At 42.0% G+C, this 20,733-nt stretch overlaps 1 protein-coding gene across 6 annotated transcripts in view; it reads right to left on the reverse strand.

The window, feature by feature from the left end:
- Window positions 1–20,733, reverse strand: part of usp28 (ubiquitin specific peptidase 28) — an 83,001-nt gene that overhangs the window by 44,823 nt on the left and 17,445 nt on the right. For all 6 annotated transcript variants that reach the window (XM_034177813.1, XM_034177818.1, XM_034177817.1 and 3 more), the window contains exons 3-7: window positions 18,006–18,126; window positions 14,386–14,473; window positions 9,125–9,287; window positions 4,716–4,802; window positions 3,309–3,446 (exon numbers count right to left, since the gene is read on the reverse strand). In XM_034177813.1, the coding sequence (XP_034033704.1) occupies window positions 3,309–3,446; window positions 4,716–4,802; window positions 9,125–9,287; window positions 14,386–14,473; window positions 18,006–18,126 (597 nt within the window). The remainder of the gene's footprint in view (window positions 1–3,308; window positions 3,447–4,715; window positions 4,803–9,124; window positions 9,288–14,385; window positions 14,474–18,005; window positions 18,127–20,733) is intronic.

Genomic DNA, 20,733 nt, shown 5'->3' on the forward strand with positions numbered 1-20,733 from the left:
GCATCCAACCCCTCTCCAGGAGTTGGGTACCAGAGCCCATGCTGTGCGTGGAGGTGAGCCCGACTATCTCTAGTCGGTATCTCTCAACCTCCCGCACAAGCTCAGGCTCCTTGCCCCCCAGCGAGGTGACATTCCACGTCCCAACAGCCAGGGGCTGTGAGCATGGACCGGGCCGCCGGGCCACCCGCCCTCGACCGCCACCCAATCCTCTCTGCACCCGACCCCATGGCCCCCTCTGCAGGTGGTGAACCCACAGGAGGGCGGGCCCACGTTGTTCCTTCAGGCTGAGCCCGGCCAGGCCCCATGGGCTAAGGCCAGACCACCAGGCGCTTGCGCGCGAGCCCCAACCCCAGGCCTGGCTACAGGGTGGGACCCCGGCTCCGCCATACCGGGCGACGTCTCGGTCCTTGATCTTTCACTGGTCATGGAGGTTCTCAGCTGCCCTTAGTCTAACCCGTCACCTAGGACCTGTTTGCCTTGGGAGACCCTACAGGGAGCACAAAGCCCCCGACAATATAGCTCCTAGGATCATCCGGGTACGCAAACTCCCCCACCACGATAAGGTGGCAGCCAGAGGTTAACACCTTGAGACAGAAATTAGTTCACCCTAAGGACAGGATCCCTAGTTACAAACAGAGCAATGTAGTGTATTCTATCAGATGTCAGGAAAACTGTAATAAACACTACATAGGTGAGACTAAGCAACCTTTACACAAAAGGCTATACCAGCACCGCAGAGAGGGCGCAAATGGACCTCAGTCTGCAGTTCATCTCCACCTGAAAGACACTAACCACACGTTTGAGGACAAGGAAGTTAAAATCTTAGCCAGAGAGAAGAAATGGTTTGAGAGAGGGGTCAAAGAGGCATTCTATGTGAAACAGTTGAAACCCAGCCTTAACCGGTGAGGGGGTCTGAGACATGCTTTGTCCCCTGTTTACAATGTCAGTTTCAGTCTTTTGTTCATGGTAATGAGTCATTCACGTCATCAGGAGAGTCTTCAAGGGAGCCATCAGGAGAGGCTGCCGTCCCATCATTAGGAGGGACAGCTGCCCTGTCATTAGGAGGGTGCTTACTAGAGCACAATAGGTGCTAATTAAAGCTATTGTTTAGTCACCAGCCTATAGCAGTCAGCCTCTCGGTAGGAGGGGTCTGGTTAGGTTTAAAACTCCAGCTTTTGTGGCTTCTGTTTATTCTTCTCTACAAGAGTCAAGACAGAAGTCAGACTACCAGAGCAAGAATCTTAGTTGAGGAGCTTCTGCGATTTGAAGCGAAACGTCCTCGCGTCAAGCAACCCAGTCCAGTCGAAGCTTCAAGCTTCTCTACTATGGAAACCACCTGGACAACTGAGAGCCTATACAGAAACTAAAGGAATTAATGACTACAGACCTACTGCCCTGACCTCTGTGGTGATGAAGACCTTCAAGCGCCTTGTACCTCAAGGCCATCTCTGACCCACTCTTGGATCCCCTGCAGTTCATCTACAGAGCCAACAGGTGTGTAGACGACACTGTCTCCACTTCATTCTGCAGCATCTGGACTCCCCAGGAACCTATGCCAGGATTCTGTTTGTGGACTTCAGCTCTGCTTTCAATACAACCATCCCAGCCCTGCTGCAGGACAAGCTCTCTCAGCTTGGTGTGCCTGACTCCACTTATAGGTGCATCGCTAACTTCCTGTCTAACAGCAGCCAGCATGTGAAGCTGAGAGGGGGCACATCTCCAACACACCGTCCATCAGCACCGGATCCCCCCAAGGCTGCATTCTTTCTTCTCTACTCTTCTCCCTGTACACCAACAGCTGCACCTCCAGTCACAGGTCTGTGAACCTCCTCAAATTTCCGAACAATATGACCCTCACTGGACTCATCTCTGATGGGGATGAGTCTGCCTACAGACGGGAGATCAATCACCTGGTGTCCTGTGGCAGACAGAACAATCTGAAGCATAATGCCGTCAATACAGTGGAGATGGTTGTTGACTTCAGAATGAACCCAGTCCCGGCAGTCGCCATTGTGGAGTCCTTCTGCTACGTGGGGATCACCATCACCCAGAACCTCAAGTGGGAGCTGAACGTCAGCTCTCTCATCCAGAGAGCACAGCAAAGGATGTACCTTCTGCGACAACTGAGGAAGTTCAACCTGCTCAAAACAATGATGGTGAACTTCTACATTGCCATCATTGAGTCCATCCTCTCCTCTTCCATCACTGTCTGGTACATTGCTGCCACTGCTAAGGACAGGAGCAGACTGCTGCATATCATTCATCCAGTTGAGAAGTTGATCAATTGCAGTCTGCCATCCCTACAGGACCCGCATGCCTCCAGGGCCCTGAGGCAAGCAAGGAAGATTGTGGCTGATCTCTCACACCCAGGACACAAACTTTTTTTCACCCTCCCTGCTGGCAGGAGTCTGAGGTCTACCAGGACTAAAACCTCGAGACACAGAAACAGCTTCTTTCCATCTGCAGCTGGCCTCTTAAATAAGTCCAGAGACCCCCATTTACTCTGTCTCCCTCCCCCACTACCACAAAGCACAGATGGGCCATCCCTGCACTGTATTGTACATCTGTACTCCATTCACCTGTCTTTACACTGTCCCATTCCATTATGGCTTATTTATTTAACAGTGAATATAGTTTTGTCTATTTGACTCTTTTTACTTCTTAAAGTCTTAAAGTGTTTTTCTCTTCCTGTTGTTTATGCACCAATAACTCCAGATCAAATTCCTTGTATGTGTGATTTTACTTGGCAATAAATTTGATTCAGATTTTGATTCTGATCATGGCAGCACAAAAATAAGCCCTAACCACCAGATCCAGCCTTGCACATAGTAACAGGATGTGCCGCATATGGATTACATATCTCAAATATGAATATGATTGTTATTTGCATGATTGGTTTAGATACATTTATGCAGGATGGTCTTCCTGATGCATCTGACCTCATTTACTTGGGCACAGACTGGCACTCAGAAGGCACTGACTTGCACACTGCTGCTTTACTTTGCATCAGGAGTTTAAGTACGTTTTTTTTACAAAATGTCAGCTACAATCCATTTTAGTTCTACAAACTACAAATAGTCACTTTTTTGTCACCACTAAGGACAGAGTGGAAGCCAAGTGGTTAGTGCACTTGGTTTCAGTGCGGAAGGTTCCCGGTTCAAACCCCACATTTCTTCATGTAATGTATTGCCCACACAATGCATTTTTCCATGTGAAAAACAAGGTGAAACACAATGGATCAGCTGAAGAGACTTACTAAAGACAGAGTGAAATGTCCTGATAAGAATGCTATGACATGTGTGTCGCACCTGCTGGGCCTCACTAGTCCTGAAGGCATCTCGCAATAACTCCACTGCAGCAGAGGGATCCACAAACCTGCGGATGGATCCCGCCATCAGGGCAAATAGACAGGCCAGCTCCTGCATGAAAGCTATGTTCCTCTTGTCCTGAAAACACAGATTTTACCTTTGTCTTTATCAGATGTGGACAGTCACATAACATTTACACTATACTATTACATTTCAAATCAGCTGGTGGCTGGTTATTTTGCATATCCTGAAAACAGAAAAAGTAGCTTTGTTGTGCTTGTAGTTTCTGCAATACAATTACATTAAAGTCAATTGAATTAAATTTAATGTAGCTATGTACCACTAAACCATGATTTAAGTTGCCCCAAGGTACTTCATGAGGGTAAGGTCAAACCTTATCCACCGCCCGAGCAAGCACATTGGCAACAGTGGTCAAGAAAAACTCCCTCAGGCTTTTTTTTGACTGCAGGAAGAAACCTCAAGCAGACCAGACCCAGAGGGGTGACCATCTACTCTGCCCATACTAACAATAACAATTTAACAAATAAAACAATCAAAACACAACAAACAACTGTCAAACATGCAAGACAGAAAAGATGCAGTGAAGCATTATTTGCCATTATAATATGTGGCACTGCAGGTCATACCGGCAGGCACACCGTGCCAGATCTATCTCAAGGTTCCCTCGTATGCACTCAAATTGTTTTGGATCCCATTTTGCCGCCATCGGAATATGTAAATTGTGCTTAGATGGTCCTCAGATAACACATGGACCGCTGTCGGATAGGTGTCCCATTTCGATGGCGCCCAGAGAATTATGAACATGTGCGTCCCACTCGGAGGTCGCCGGCCAATTTTGACCAACTGGGTGGACTTCCGCTGATGGCTGTCAGAATGTTTTGGAACTGAAATCTGACACCTTTCGGAAGTGTGTCGATTCAAAGGTCCGATGCCACTCTGCGTGATTCTGGCTATGTGTGACGGGGGTATTAATTCCAATATACAGCCGGAGTTCTATTACAGGTGTGTGCTTTAAGATACCAATTTGTGCTCTTTGATTTGACACTTCTTGCCTTGTCCACACAAAAACAAATACAATCTTTTTCTATGATGTTTTCAAAGTGTTCCGTGACATTTAATGACATTACATTAATGTTACCAAATGTCAATAATACAGCCAAAAAAACCACACACACACACACACACACACACACACACACACACACACACACACACACACACACACACACACACACACACACACACACACACACACACACACACACAAAACATGCTACTCCCTCCAATCATATGGCACTAATAACCATGACAGTTGCTGTCCATCCAGCTGGCTGATTGTTGTCATCAATTCAAGGAATGACCATACCGATGCAGTATTGTACTTACTGCATGGCTCTTGCACTTCTCCAGAACTTTTTCAGAGAGATGGTAGTTGAGGACCAGTCTCCTGAACACAGGAAGATGAAACAGGGACTGCAACAATGACCAAAAAGATAATTAGTTCTCTATGTCATTTAAACTCAAAATGTGTGACAATACCAGCAGGTTGCCCATGAAAAATGTGGCAAAAGGATTTTGTGATCCATATACTGTATATCCCCTATACAGCAATGTCCTCAAATAATGCATATTATTTACAGTAGTAAGGCAGCACATGGCATTTTCAAGCTAGATATAGAAGGACAACTTCTATTTGATTCTAAAATGTAGAAGGCCTGGCCACAATTCTGGCATCTTCATTTTTTAATGAACAAATTTTAAAATCTGTTCAGAAGAAATAAATGCAAATGAACATATTTTTTGAGTAAGAAAATATTAAATAAAATATCTAAAGTTACAAATCAACAGGTCGGGTCTGGCAGCATGTCCTGGTGCCATGTGGCACTGCATCCACCACACTACGGAACAGCCTTTGGTCATGGAAAACACATACCCAAGCAGACAACCAGTCCATCCCCAAACTCCCGATAACAGCCACCTACCTGTCTCAAAGAATGCCTAAGTATCTTCTGGAGACCAAGTACCAAAGACATCCAGTCGTCACCTTAGGTTGCTGGTTAGTGCTCAAATTTCACAACCACACAGAGTGGTCAAACAGGAAACACCAGGACCCTAAAGACCCTAAAAGTACCAACATCGTCAAACACCTCCTGTGCAGGTGCCCCATCACTACTCCAGAAGTTCTTCCAAGACATATCTTGATCTTAAAGGTCAAGGACCCAGAGACACCAACATCTCTGAAAAGATAAGTTAAACTCACTACAAATCCAACCCTTTCACTGGATACAGATACAATTCTGAAGGCCGAATCCAGGAAGTCAATTCCACTCTGGATCTGAGTCTTGATCCAGGGCAATCACAAACCCAGACACTTTTGGCTCCTCTCTCAGCTTCTCAAGTGCTGCAATTAAGGTGTGCAAAGATTACAGCATCTCCAAAAAGTCAAGGTTAGAAACCCTTCCTAAACAACAAACTCAACCCACACCCATTCCATGCAAGCACCGTACAGAACAGCAGGCAGAACACTTCCCTGACAAACTGGGACGCTCTGCTCTGCACACCACTCGGAGTACCTGTGTAAACGCCGGCTATGATGTCCAGCAGCATTGGGGGTTCTTATAATTTTATGGAAGTCTGAGAGAGCATCCAAGTAAACTGAATCAAACACATTTTGAAAATCAATAGAGGCTGCTAGTCATACAGGATACACAAAATTTCACATTACCCTTATGTTCACCTTGACATTTTCAAAAACAAATTTGTTTGTTCAGTGTTATTTGCCATGCTTGTGCAATCCATATATGTGACCTTATTCGTTACATTTTTGAGGAGGTTTTAGGACCAATGGAAATTTTACTTCAGCAATTACTGGCCCCGTTTACATGATCATAATAATCAGATAACTGATAACTGTTAGCAATCAGATAACTGTAATAATCTGATCGCTCGCATTTATCTGCACTTCAGTAATCCCATAATTAGAAAATCGGGTTTACATTATTACAGTTCATTAGTTGGATTTCTTTGGAAGTGGAAAAAGAAGAAAGGGCAGCTCCTGAAGAAAAAAACATAGACTGAAAAAAGAGTGTTCTCCCTCTCTCTCTCCATATGTTTGTGTCTCTCTCTCTGTCTGTCTCTCCATCTCTCTCTCTCTCTCTCTCCATCTGTTTGTCTCTCTCTCTCACCGTCTGTCTCTCTCTCTCTCTCTCTCTCTCTCTGTCTGTCTCTCCATCTCTCTCTCTCTCTCTCTCCATTTGTCTCTCCCTCTCTCTGTCTGTCTCTCCATCGCTCTCTCTCTCTCTGTCTCTCTCTCTGTCTCTGCATCTCTCTCTCTCTCCGTCTGTTTGTCTCTCCATCTCTCTCTCTCTGTCTCTCCTTCTGTTTGTCTCTCTCTCTCTCTCTCTCTCTCTCTGTCTCTCCGTCTGTTTGTCTCTCTCCCTCTCTCTCTGTCTCTCCCTCTCTCTCTCTATCTCTCCATCTCTCTCTCTCTCTCTCTCTCTCAGCGAGGAGGTTCGCAGAGTTGGTGTCCTCGCTCCCAAAATATGACATCATGGTTTAAGAAACTCCGCTCAACTTTAATATATCTGTCAATAAACCACAGAGATCACCAAGAAATTTCTTTAGAAACACAGGACCATTCGAGGACCATTCCTGTCAAATTGTTTTTGACACACAATGAACTCTCTGAACTTTGTGATCTGATGAAAGATATTATGAGGTCCGACGAGGTAACAGTGCGTCCCGCTGTACATCTGGAAATATGAGTGACAACTGCTTTAACACATGCGCAGATGAAAAAACAATGAAATAAATCTCATTGATGTTATACATGTACCAAAGACATCAGAGTATTAGGAGGAAATCCAGGTGTGTTAATCAGATTTCGGACAATCAGATAACGGTAATTATTGGATAAAACATATCGGATTTTGCAGTTTACATGACCACTTAATAAACAGATAACAGTCAACAATCAGATAGCAACCGGATTTTTATGTGCATGTAAACGGGGCCATTGTGTTTTAAGTAACAGCTCTCTGTAAGAATACATTATCTTGTGCCAGTCATGGCCATCAATGCATTTATGTAGTTAGTATTGTATGTCATCTGTGGTGAGTCATAGAGGACCATCTATGCATTTATAGGATATTTTGACATATTAACTTTCCAGAAAACTCAATTACTGCTTATCTCCTTTTGACCGTAATTTATGGGACAAAAGATAACACGGGGAACCTGAGCTGACAAATAAATCCTGTACTCACTCAGTCTCAATCTGATAGAATGATTACTTTTCAGGATCTGTTGAAACTACATTACTAAAACAATAATGACAGCAAAACAAACAAGCAAACAGGTATCGTTTAAATGCCATTTATATTCAAAGAACACTGCCTCATTATCCCATTTATATTCTCAGATGTTAAATTATATATTGCAAAAGTTTAATACATTTTTCAATCACGGAAGAATGAGATATTAAAAGTGATATACACGCTCCCCCCCCGACTACGTCTGGGTGATTCTTTAACTACGGGCACTATTGGCCTTGTAAATGTAATTTCCACCACACCATTGCCTTACAATATAAAGCGCCTTGGGGCAACTGTTTGTTGTGATTTGGCGCTATATACAGGTGCTCTGATGTCACTGTTTATCTCCATAGAAACTACCCAAACAATCTTTCATACAAATTGTTTAAAGGGACATTACAGTGTTGTGGTGGAAATTACGGCAATAGTGTGGGACAACTACATTTTGTTTAAACAAATCAAAACAGTTGTATGACATTGAATACCCCAATTATGTTTTGATTATTTTACTGATATTTTATTCAGAGATATTTTAAAACATTAGAAAAAATGTTTTTTTACCATTCATTTTTATCATTGAAGATCAAAAGTCTGGGTGTGGGACAAGCACAAAACGGCAATATTTGCATATAATGATGCTGAAAAAAGGTGAAAAAGTCATCATAGACTACTAGAACAAATTTCTTAACACACTTTCATTGTAAAGATAACTATAAAAGTGTGAAATTTCCCCTTTTTTCTGTTTTTCATACAATATGATCAAAGGACATAATAAGTGCCTGTAGTCTAAGAATCACCCATCTACAGAAATGCAGGCACAGTCCATCGCCTGACTCTCTCAACTCACTATTTAATTACCCACGCAGCCTGTAGCTCCTCAATAAGGTCTCCAGTTTCCCTTCAACCACCTGATATGGCAGTCTGAAATGGACTTTTAATACAATTATATCTCAGGGAAATGTCTGGCAAAAGGAAAATGCAAACAGTTATCCCTTTTGGCTTCCTAGATAATTGTTAGCATGATGTGGAGCCTGAAAAAAAACGGCACATTAAAAGAAATCTCTGTTCCATCGGTATGAATTGGAGCTGTTTAAGTTACTCAGGGGGTCCAGAGTAAATTAAACTGCCTGGCATTATACCTGTGCATGGGTTTTAGAGGAATGTGTGCCACTTTGTGCATCTGTTGTGAAAGGCCCGTAAAGGTTTTTGATCCTCATACGTGTGACTACAGGAAGGATCAGTGGAAGACAAAGGCTGGACTCCATGACCCTTCCCTTCACTGAACTCACACAAAGATAATAAGTGCCACTATTTTTTATTTATTTATTTTTTAGAAAGAAAAAGTGCACTACAGGTACACCAGACAAAGGCAACCTCAAATGAAAGGCTACAGAGAAAGAATGCTTGAATTAGTCAAATCCCACAGGAGACAATCTGATTCCCTCGGGCAGGTGACGGTCACTTGACACGTCTCATTCTCACCTGGATGACAGCACTAAACCAGCAGGTGTTTCCTACGTTGCGGATGCCCACAGGCCAGTCTTCCTGACGAATCCAGTCTGTAGGACTACACATTTCACTCTGAGCCTCACATCTCTTTCTCTTCATTCTGGATGTGTTCTCCTTTGCACTAGCCTCCAGAGCCCTGCAGTACATGAAATTAACCAGCTCATAGCACTCAAGTGTTACACTGAGTAACAAAATTTAAATTCCATTCATGCGGTTACACAAGTAATGTGGTTGTACAATCAGTCTTTTATAAATAAATCACTCATAAACTGTAATATTCATTATGAAGTAGCGCTACAGGGCATTCAAAATCAGCTGTAGGCAGGTGCCACAGTTCATCATCTTGTTTGTAATATTTTTGGTTGTAATACTGGCAAGTTGGAGGGAAGATGGCATCTCCAAGGCCTGCATATAGCAATGCTGCATGAAATTTCACAACAGAATGAAACAGCATTCATTGGACAGTTTTTCCAGAACATCCTTGGATGTGTACTGCAAACATTAATCCTTAGTCCTTTGGACCAGCAACCAAAGGACTACTGCCAGGTTCTGATTAAGATAAAGTAGGAATGTTGGAAAGATTTTCAAAAATTGTATTGTTAGAGTACATTTGAAGTAATGAACCAGTAGTATTACAATGTATTTAAAAGATTGAGTGTGCTTTGAAGACAGACAATTACACTTTGCACAGAATCAATAGAAAAGGACGGGGCTTGGAAGTAAAGCTGGCAAAGTAAGATGGTTCTGGAACGTGGAACGCTTCTCAAAGTGTCAGAGCGGTCCAACGCAAACTTATGGTAAGTTCAGTTTGAAATCAACTCACAAAAGTATTTAGCCATTTAGTGTTCACCTTACTGTGGACATGAACACGAATTTCATTCGTGCTGTAACAACGCACACACACAGACATGAACATCTCCTTCAGCGCACCCCCCCAACACACAAATGCCTGTTCCTGTGCATATTTATGCTGCAGTTCTTAGTGTCATTAGCAGTGGTGGGCACAGATAACCAAAAAATTAACTTTGATAACAGATAATCAGATAACTGAAAAGTTATCTTTGTTAAAGATAAAACGAAAAACCACCCAAAAATGTATCGGAAGTTACAGATAAGCGATAAATTCCAGTATTGTCTCTGGTACATTTGCAGCTACTTAACAAGCTGAATTTGAGTTTTAACACCACGATTGCTTCTGGTAGCATCAAAAGCGACAACAGATCCAAACAATGAGCCCGCACTTCTGTCTATGAACATCTTGCCCCCTGCTAGAAGCTCTTGTTTACTACATGGCTTCCAGCACAAAAGCAAGCTGAGAGGAGCCATGACGCTCAACTCTCTACTCAATCGCAATGCTCCCGTTAAGCGGAGCTCTTGGAAAATAAAGCAATGCTGAGTTATGGTTTGGTGTATCAATAAAATGAATATTGATAGAATAACTCCATTAATATCAATTCTGTCATTTGTACAAAGTTAAAATATAACATATATCTTTTAATGTTGAATAAAGCACTAATTCTGAAGTTTTGTAACAAACACAGACAGATCGTAAAGGATTCTGGGTAAAATGTGCCTCCGCTAAACACTGATTGGTTGAGTCATTCATTATGTAAACCAACACGTTAATGTGACGTGTGTCGTGTGTTGGTGTTTACAGATAAATGTGCTTTTGTAAAATATTCCATTTTTTTATTTGTAAAAACAGGCATTTAAAAAAAAAGCCAAGTTGTAATTAGATAACCGTCTGATATAACCGGTGTCAAAAATAAATACAACACTGCCATGATCTACTGGTGCCAGACGTTCAGTACTTAAGCTGGGTTTACACTGTGCGAGTTTTGGCCCTTTTTGCAGCTGATTTTTCATTTGTGTGAGAATTTTTTGGATCACACAGAGTTTCAGGTTAATCGCGTGTCCTGCATCGTTTAGTATACATGGAGTAACAAGCTAGGTTTATCATCTCATGACCACCTCCTGATCGGTGATCGTATGGTCAGATGAAAATCAAACCTATTTGATATTCTGGTCAGCTGTTGTGAGGGTATCCCGCTGCTGAAGTGCTCCAAGCATCCAACCTCTAACACTGTGCCTGTGCAAACACCACAGATTTGTAAATTAAGTTTGAAAAAAGCTTCTGTTTACGTTTTGCTTCTAGAAACACAAGTCCGATGTGTGGTTTTTGAACGTACAATGTGTGTGAGAACATAAATTGTGCGCTCTGAACTTTTACACCGTGCGGTTCTGTGGTACAGTTTGAGGTGAAACCGAGTACAGTGATTGAAAATATATCAGTCCAGCTTCAGGGCCAATACTGCCATGAACACTACTCGCCAGTAGATGGCAGCAGAGACCTTGAAAACTTGCCAAAACAAAATTCCAGATAATCCATGTCTGTTACATTTAAGATGCATGGAATTTAATAAAAGCAGACACAATAACAACATCTATAAACCCAGAGAATATATTTCCGAGAGTTTTAGGCACTAGAGTGATTAGATTGATTAGATAGATGATTAGAGTTTAATACTGTTGTCCGTAGAGCCTGATCAGAGTGTTTCAAATGCATTTCTCATGTCATGAACGTACTGAGATTACCCTATCACCCATAATGCACTGAACACAACATATCAAATCAAATCAAATCAATTTTATTTATATAGCGCCAAATCACAACAAACAGTTGCCCCAAGGCGCTTTATATTGTAAGGCAAAGCCATACAATAATTACGGAAAAACCCCAACGGTCAAAACGACCCCCTGTGAGCAAGCACTTGGCGACAGTGGGAAGGAAAAACTCCCCTTTAACAGGAAGAAACCTCCAGCAGAACCAGGCTCAGGGAGGGGCAGTCTTCTGCTGGGACTGGTTGGGGCTGAAGGAGAGAACCAGGAAAAAGACATGCTGTGGAGGGGAGCAGAGATCAATCACTAATGATTAAATGCAGAGTGGTGCATACAGAGCAAAAAGAGAAAGAAACACTCAGTGCATCATGGGAACCCCCCAGCAGTCTAAGTCTATAGCAGCATAACTAAGGGATGGTTCAGGGTCACCTGATCCAGCCCTAACTATAAGCTTTAGCAAAAAGGAAAGTTTTAAGCCTAATCTTAAAAGTAGAGAGGGTGTCTGTCTCCCTGATCCGAATTGGGAGCTGGTTCCACAGGAGAGGAGCCTGAAAGCTGAAGGCTCTGCCTCCCATTCTACTCTTACAAACCCTAGAAACTACAAGTAAGCCTGCAGTCTGACAAGATAGCCACACTAAAACCTTAAAAATTAGTGCATTACTTTAAAACTAAAACATATATCTGATATTTTCACTTTATAAAACTTCAGACATGACATTAATTTAAATAACTCATCGGAAATTAGTTTGGTTAAAAGTTGAACCATAAGTTAAAAATGTATGCCTCTGGATGACTTGGGTGATATTGCCCTTGTATTAGTGTGGGGTTAAAAGAAATGAGGGTTTTTTGGGGGGATCAGTTTGCCTTTGCCTGCAGAGGATAGAGTGGTTTTCTTCTTGAAGCAGCTCTTCTCTGTTCTGCAGAGGGTAGAACTACACATCACCTACGAAACATTTAACAGGTAGGTGCTCAACTGATTTTATTTATTGGTCTAAAAATGATCAGACAAACATTTATTGCAAGATAATTAGTCCGATAATGGTTTTTAAAGTTATCTAAAAAGATAATCTGATAATGAAAACATTATCTTCGATAGTTAAGGGATTATTGGAACTGTGCCCACCACTGGTCATAAGACACTCTTTGCTATTTGATGAAGACATTTATTCATATATATTTGCTTGAAGTGAGTATGACTGCTAATTGTAGTTTAACTGGAGCTGACATGAGGAAAAGGTCAAAATAGTAACGCCCTGACGATTGCTCTTTCAAAGAACGCTTTAACTGTGACCCAACTCAGTTTTAACCACGTGCTGAAAGTAATCAAACCCTGTTAGGAAGTTTTTCCTCTCTTATTTGTTAAAAAGAAAAGGCAGTTTATTGGTGTGTTTCTCATTTCAAGTGTAAAGAAAATTCATGGTTGTGAATCGTGATTTTTTTTTCCCATTCTTGGTCCAGTGAGACACTGGCATCAATTTGACCAGTTAATGCTTAGCCTAGGCTCCTGTGTCATACATCACACTGACAAAGTGAGGAACCTTGGGGTAATTTTGATCCTATGTTGTCCTTTAACCTCCACATTAGAAATACTACAAGGACTACTTTCTTCCACTTGCGAAATATAGCAAAGATTCATCCCATCCTGTCTATGGCTGATGCTGAGACCCTGATTCATGCATTTGTTTCTTCTAGATTGGACTACTGCAATGTTCTATTTTCTGGTTTACCACAGTCCAGCTTTAGGGGTCTCCAATTGGTTCAAAATGCTGCTCCCAGACTTCTGACACAAAAGAGAATGTTTGACCACATTACACCCATTTTGGCATCTCTTCACAAGCTTCCTGTCCATGTGAGATTAGATTTTAAGGTTCTGCTACTAGCCTATAAAATTGTTCACGGACTGACAACTCCCTACTTAGCTGACCTAATTAAACCCTACGTAATTAAGCCCTACGCCCGGGCTTTGCATTCTCAGGGTGCAGGACTACTTTGTGCTCCTAGGGTGAATAAGAAGTCTGTGGGTCACAGAGCTTTCTCTTATCATGCCCCTGTTCTGTGGAATGATCTCCCAGCATCAAAAAAAAACAGTTAGATTCTGTGGAGACTTTCAAGTCCAGACTTAAGACACACTTATTTTCCCTTTTGTATGGCTAGCATACTGACATAGTATAGTACTATGCTTTTTACTCTTGAAATTCATTTTATTAGTAAATGGAGCAGGCCGCGGCCTCAACTTTATCTAAATTCTGGGTCTTTTAGTTCCAGAAACCCTCCTGTCCTGTGCACTGGCAACATTTCCTGTATATTTGTTTTGTTAACTGTTTTGTAATTTGTGTCTGTATATGGCCCAAGCAGAGAGTCACCCCTTTGAGTCTGGTCTGCTTGAGGTTTCTTCCTCAGAAGGAGTTTTTCCTCACCACTGTCACTTGTGTGCTTGCTCTGGAGGTTAGCAAAGTTAGACCTTACTTGTGTGAAGCACCTTGAGGCAACTTTGTTGTGATTTGGTGCTATATAAATGAAAATAAATTGAAATTGTATATAAGTCATACTGGACTATAAGTCACAGGACCTCTCAAACTAGTGAAAAACAGGACTTGCAGTACACATCTCTGTACCTGTTAAACTGTCTTTCCTCTTCCTCTGCATTGCGGGATTCCTGGAGGCTGAGTTCAATGGCAGTCTGCAGTTCATCTTTACAAACTCCTAAAAAAAACGCACATTGTGGCAGTAATATGAAGATTCCAAAGAGTAAGTCAAATGATCTCATGTTACACAAAACATAAGACAGCTCTTGTACTTCGGAGTTGTTTTTCTTTTTCAGTCACTGGTGACAGGTTTTATACCTGATTAAATTAAAATCGCAGTTAGATATTACATGTTGGAACCTTACTGAATGAACATTTGACTGTCATACAATCAAATCACGAGAGCTGCTTTTGAAAAATGGAACTGAAGTGCTGATGTTTGAAGTCGACCCCGAGCTGTAGGATACATTCATCTTCATTTCCAGTCGATAAGTGATTCCTTCTTCAATACGGCAATTAAGCCTTTTCTTCAATAGATCCGTGTTTTAAGTATATACTTTGCTGCTTTGTCTACGCCATCAACAATAATGTTAAAAAAAATTGCAAACATCTTTGTGTTCCAAAAAGGAATTAATTATATGCTGATCTCAAATTCCATCTTTAACCTCTACAGAAAAAGTGCTGTCAATCATATTTAAGTCAAAATGTAACCTCACCCTGCCCATGAATGAGAAGATTCTGTTATCAGGTATGTGTCCAGACACACATGTAACCTAACGGGGACACGGTGGCCAAAATGTTGAAGATGACTTGTGACCAGAAGGTCAGAGGCGCAACATGTGGACATACAATTATATATTTATATATGAACCTACAAACCCCTATTATCATTGCCTTATTTTGCTGACATTTGCAGTCAGCTGTACTTCCATATCTGCTTATAAATGGACTGCATTTGTATAGCGCTTTTCCATCTGCACCAGACGCTCAAAGCACTTTGCAATCATGCCTCACATTCACCCATTCACACAAACACATTCACACACCGATGTCAGAGTGCTGCCATGCAAGGCGCTCACTACACACCGGGAGCAACTAGGGGATTAAGGACCTTGCCCAAGGGCCCTTAGTGATTTTCCGGTCAGGCTGAGGTTTGAACTGAGGATCCTCTGGTCTCAAGCCCAACACTTAACCACTAGACCATCACCTCCCTGGTTGCGTTGTAATCTGTACAGTGGTCAAAAGGGGGCATGAACACATGTACACACAGTGTTCTTCAGATTCAGCTGACAGAATTTGGACAAAACTGTATAATAAATACATACCCTGCAACACAACCAACCTGATTTTATATCTCTTTCAGTGACACACAGCAACCATGTAGAATATTGTGCTGATGTCTGACGCCGCTTCGGTCTTCGCATGGCTTCTTATCCTTTGATACTTCCACTTTATAAGAGTTTGGAAATGATGGTCAGTAAACAACAGATAGCCATCAATAACCATCAAACAGTCAATAAGCAGGTAAGCACAGAAATCGCTAACAAGAAGCGGTGGCAACTGTGTGAGGTTCTGTGTCCACGCCACAGCTTTGTCCACACGAACAGAGGCGTCCCCTGTAGTCAACTGCCGCCACTTCTTCCGAGCCTTCAGTCACATGCTTTCTCGTAGATGCATGTAGAAATAAAGTCTAGTTGCCAGGTGTTGCAGGCACTGCCAGGCGCAGAAACGTCCTACTTTTAAACTCTGATAAGACTGAAATTATGATTCTTGGTCCAGTGAGACATTGGCCTCAATTTGAACAGTTAACGCTCAGCCTAGGCTCATTTGTCATACATCACACTGACAAAGTGAGGAACCTTGGGGTAATTTTTGATCCTACATTGTCCTTTGACCTCCACATTAGAAATATTACGAAGACTGCTTTCTTCCACCTGTGAAATATAGCGAAGATTCGTCCCATCCTGTCTATGGCTGATGCTGAGACCCTGATTCATTTGTTTATCTCTTCTAGATTGGATTACTGTAATGTTCTATTTTCTGGTTTACCGCAGTCTAGCATTAGGGGTCTCCAATTGGTTCAAAATGCTGCAGCCAGACTTTTGACACGAAGCAGAAAGTTCTACCACATTACACCCATTTTGGCATCCCTTCACTGGCTTCCTGTTCCTGTGCGATCAGATTTTAAGGTTCTGCTACTAGTCTATAAAATTCCCTACTTAACTGACCTAATTAAACCAGCCCGGGCTTTGCGTTCTCAGGATTCAGGACTACTTTGTGTCCCGAGGGTGAATAAGAAGTCTGCAGGTCATACAGCTTTCTCTTATCGTGTCCCTGTTTTGTGGAATGATCTCCCAGCGTCAATAAAACAGTCAGATTCTGTGGAGACTTTCAAGTCCAGACTTAAGACGCACTTATTTTCCCATTCGTATGGCTAGCATATTGGCATAATCTACGCTTTTTACTCTTTTAATTCATTTTATTAGTAAACAGAGCGTGCCGCGGTCTCAACTTTACCTAAATTGTGGGTCTTTTAGTGAAGCTTAGGGCTAGTGGCCGGCGATCACCTTAGTATTTCTTCTGTTTTTCTTGTTGTTTAATGCTGGCAAATTATACAGTATTTTTTGTCTTTCTGATGCCTGATTCTGTGTTTCTCTTCTGTTTAAGGTGCAGCTCCATCTCGAGATGGGAGTTGTATTTGTGTTGGCGACCCTCCTGTCCTGTCCACCAACAACATTTCCTGTATATTCGTTTTGTGAATTGTTTTGTAATTTATGTCTGTAGCATGGCCCAAGCAGAGGGTCACCCCTTTGAGTCTGGTCTGCTTGAGGTTTCTTCCTCAGAGGGAGTTTTTCCTTACCACTGTTGCCCTGAGGGTTAGTAAGGTTAGACCTGACTTGTGTGAAGCGCCTTGAGGCAACTCTGTTGTGATTTGGTGCTATATAAATGAAAATAAATTGAAATTGAATTGAAATTGTTGCGAAGTGAGTGTTCACTGCAAAAAAGTAACCAGAAGTTTGGCTGACCTCAAAATATACCAGATACTGATGATGCAATGTATTCTGGGTTGATTATTGCCGATATACAACTGGAGACAGACAGAAAAATCACTAAGGTGCCTGTCAGCAAGGTCCTTAATCTTCAAACTACTTCCAGTGCGCAATAGGGCACCAAACCTTGCAGCACCCTGATATTGGTGTATGTGTGTGTGTGTGTGTGTGTGTGAGAATGGAGAATATGAGGCATAACTGAACTGCACTTGCAGGGTCTCGTTTACGTGGAAAATTGCTGTAGAAATGCATTACATTTACCACAACTGAGAAATGTCTGGTCTGATTGATTTTAATGAGCAGGAAGCTGAGCGGTCTTCCAATATGCAGACCTGGGTTCAAACCCTGATCATGCTACATGTCTGTGTGCTTGGACAAGACACTTAATCTGCATTATCTCAGTCCACTCAGCTGTAAATGGGCACCAGCTGGATGGGGGAAGTAACCTGCGTCAGACTGGCATCCTGCCATGGGGGAGATGTGGACTCACATCAAGTTGACACTGCGATCTCAAACAATCAAGTTATTAAGGCCTGACAGGGAACTGATGAGATAGGCAAAATGCAATCTTTATAGTTTTTGTTAGAACCCGGTAACATATGTAGATCATAAAGAAGTCTGAATAAAAACTTGTGCACATCTGTTTTTATCACAGTGTACCTTTTTGGCCCTCCCAGGTCTCTCCTTTTTTGTCTGCCTCTGATGTTTCTCCAGGCTCCTGAACCTCTGCAGGCTGGGTTGTCAGCAAGCCGACAGCAAGACCGATGTCGCCCTGACTGGCCTTAAAAAAACAGTGTAGATAGAAAACATCTGAGTGGCTCTTCCGCATATTATTCATGTGCATAGAGAATTTTTGCAATGCAATCCAGCATAAGAACAAAACAAATATGGGTGATTCTTAGACTACGGGCACTTATTATGTCCTTTGATCATATTGTATGAAAAACAGAAAAAAGGGGAAATTTCACACTTTTATAGTTATCTTTACAATGAAAATGTGTTAAGAAATTTGTTCTAGTAGTCTATGATGACTTTTTCACCTTTTTTCAGCATCATATGCAAATATTGCCGTTTTGTGCTTGTCCCACACCCAGACTTTTGATCTTCAATGATAAAAATGAATGTTAAAAAAATGTTTTTTCTAATGTTTTAAAATATCTCTGAATAAAATATCAGTAAAATAATCAAAACATAATTGGGGTATTCAATGTCATACAACTGTTGTGATTTTTTTAAACAAAATGTAGTTGTCCCACACTATTGCCGTAATTTCCCCCACAACAACGTAATGTCCCTTTAAACATTTTGTATGAAAGATTGTTTGGGTAGTTTCTATGGAGATAAACAGTGACATCAGAGCACATGTATATAGCGCCAAATCACAACAAACAGTTGCTACAAGGGGCTTTATATTGTAAGGCAATGGTGTGGTGGAAATTACATTTACAAGGCCAATAGTGCCCGTAGTTAAAGAATCACCCATATATACATGAAACATAACATGTTCAAAATGACAATATTGGACATATGATACGACAATATTCATTCACTTCAAAGGGAAAAATGGAAAGAAAAGTAATCAGAAATTAACCATGAAGTAAAAAAAATGAACAAAAAACATATATTTGTCAGGATTTTTCTTTGAAAAAAACAAAACAAACAACAACAACAAAAAACTGCCATGTGTAAACTTGTAGAAGCTCTGTAACCGTGTTGCACTTTGTTGTCTCATGTTTTGGGCTGGATGCCTCATTTCCTCTCATTGGCCACACAAAGATACGTCACAGCATGCTGCAGTAAAATGGTGAAAGCTGGAGTTGGTTGAACTTTGATAGTGGTGTGCTGACATCAAGCGGGACGATACGCGGACCCTACTAAATCACGCTCATCACAGCTGACTTTTTTTGAAAAATGCAGTCAGGACGGGAGGACACTTTGGAAGAGCAATACGCTATAAAATTTTGTGTTAAGCTCGGAAAGAACGCTACGCAGACTTATGAACTACTTCAGACTGCTTATGGATTAAATTGCATGGGCAGAGCATCAGTGTTTCGTTGGCACAAAATGTTTAAGGGTGGCAGAGAGTCTGTGAGAGACGATGAGAGGTGTGGGAGGGGGAGGGAAGTCAGAACACCGGAGCTGGTGGGGAAAATTCGTACTTTTATGGATGAGGACCGTCGAGTGTCAATAGAGACAATAAGTGTAGAGTTTTAAGTCAGTGTGGGAACTGTGCACACAATTATTCACGATGAACTGAACATGCAGAAGATTTGTGCAAAGTTCAGGACAATACACCAGTCCACAACTCCATCCGTGTTTCCAACTATTTGACCGAGATGGGCATCAAGACAGTTCCTCACCCTCCCTACAGTCCAGACCTTGCTCCCTGTGACTTTTGGTTGTTCCCCAAGCTCAAGGAAAACCTTAGAGACAGTCTTTTTGAAACCATTGAGGAGCTGAAAGAGGCTGTGACAAGGGTCGTGGACACGTTCACACCAGAGGACTTCCAGGGGGCCTTCCAGAAGTTGTTGGAACGATACAACAAGTGCATTGCATTTTTTTTAAATAATTTATTTGTATGTTACTGCTGCAAATAAGTATTTAATCACCTACCAACCAGCAAGAATTCTGGCTCACACAGACCTGTTAATTTTTCTTTAAGAAGCCCTCTTATTCTGCACTCTTTACCTCTATTAATTGCACCTGTTTGAACTGTTACCTGTATAAAAGACACCTGTTCATACACTCAATCAATCACACTCCAACCTGTCCACCATAGCCAAGACCAAAGAGCTGTCTAAGAACACCAGGGACAAAACTGTAGACCTGCACAAGGCTGGGATGGACTACAGGACATCAGGCAAGCAGCTTGGTAGAAGACAACAACTGTTATGATTATTTATTAGAAAGTGGAAGAAACACAAGATGACTGTCAATCTCCCTCGGTCTGGGATTCCATGCAAGATCTCACTTTGTGAGGTGGGTAAGGATGATTCTGAGAAAGCTCAGAACTACACAGGAGGACCTGGTCAATGACCTAAAGAGAGCTGGGACCACAGTCACAAAGATTACATTAGTAATACATGATGCTGTCATGGTTTAAAATCCTGAAGGGCAGCAAGGTCCCCCTGCTCAAGCCACCACATGTCCAGGCCCATTTGAAGTTCACCAGTGACCATCTGGATGATCCAGAGGAGGCATGGGAGAAGGTCATGTGGTCAGATGAGACCAAAATAGAGCTTTTTGGAATCAACTCCACTTACCATGTTTAGAGGATGAGAACAACCCCAAGAAAACCATCCCAACTGTGAAGCATAGGGGTGAAAACATCATACTCTGGGGGTGCTCTTCTGCAAAGGGGACAGGACGACTGCACCGTATTGAAGGG

This window comes from Thalassophryne amazonica, chromosome 9, assembly GCF_902500255.1.
Source record: "Thalassophryne amazonica chromosome 9, fThaAma1.1, whole genome shotgun sequence".
NCBI classification, from domain to species: domain Eukaryota; kingdom Metazoa; phylum Chordata; class Actinopteri; order Batrachoidiformes; family Batrachoididae; genus Thalassophryne; species Thalassophryne amazonica.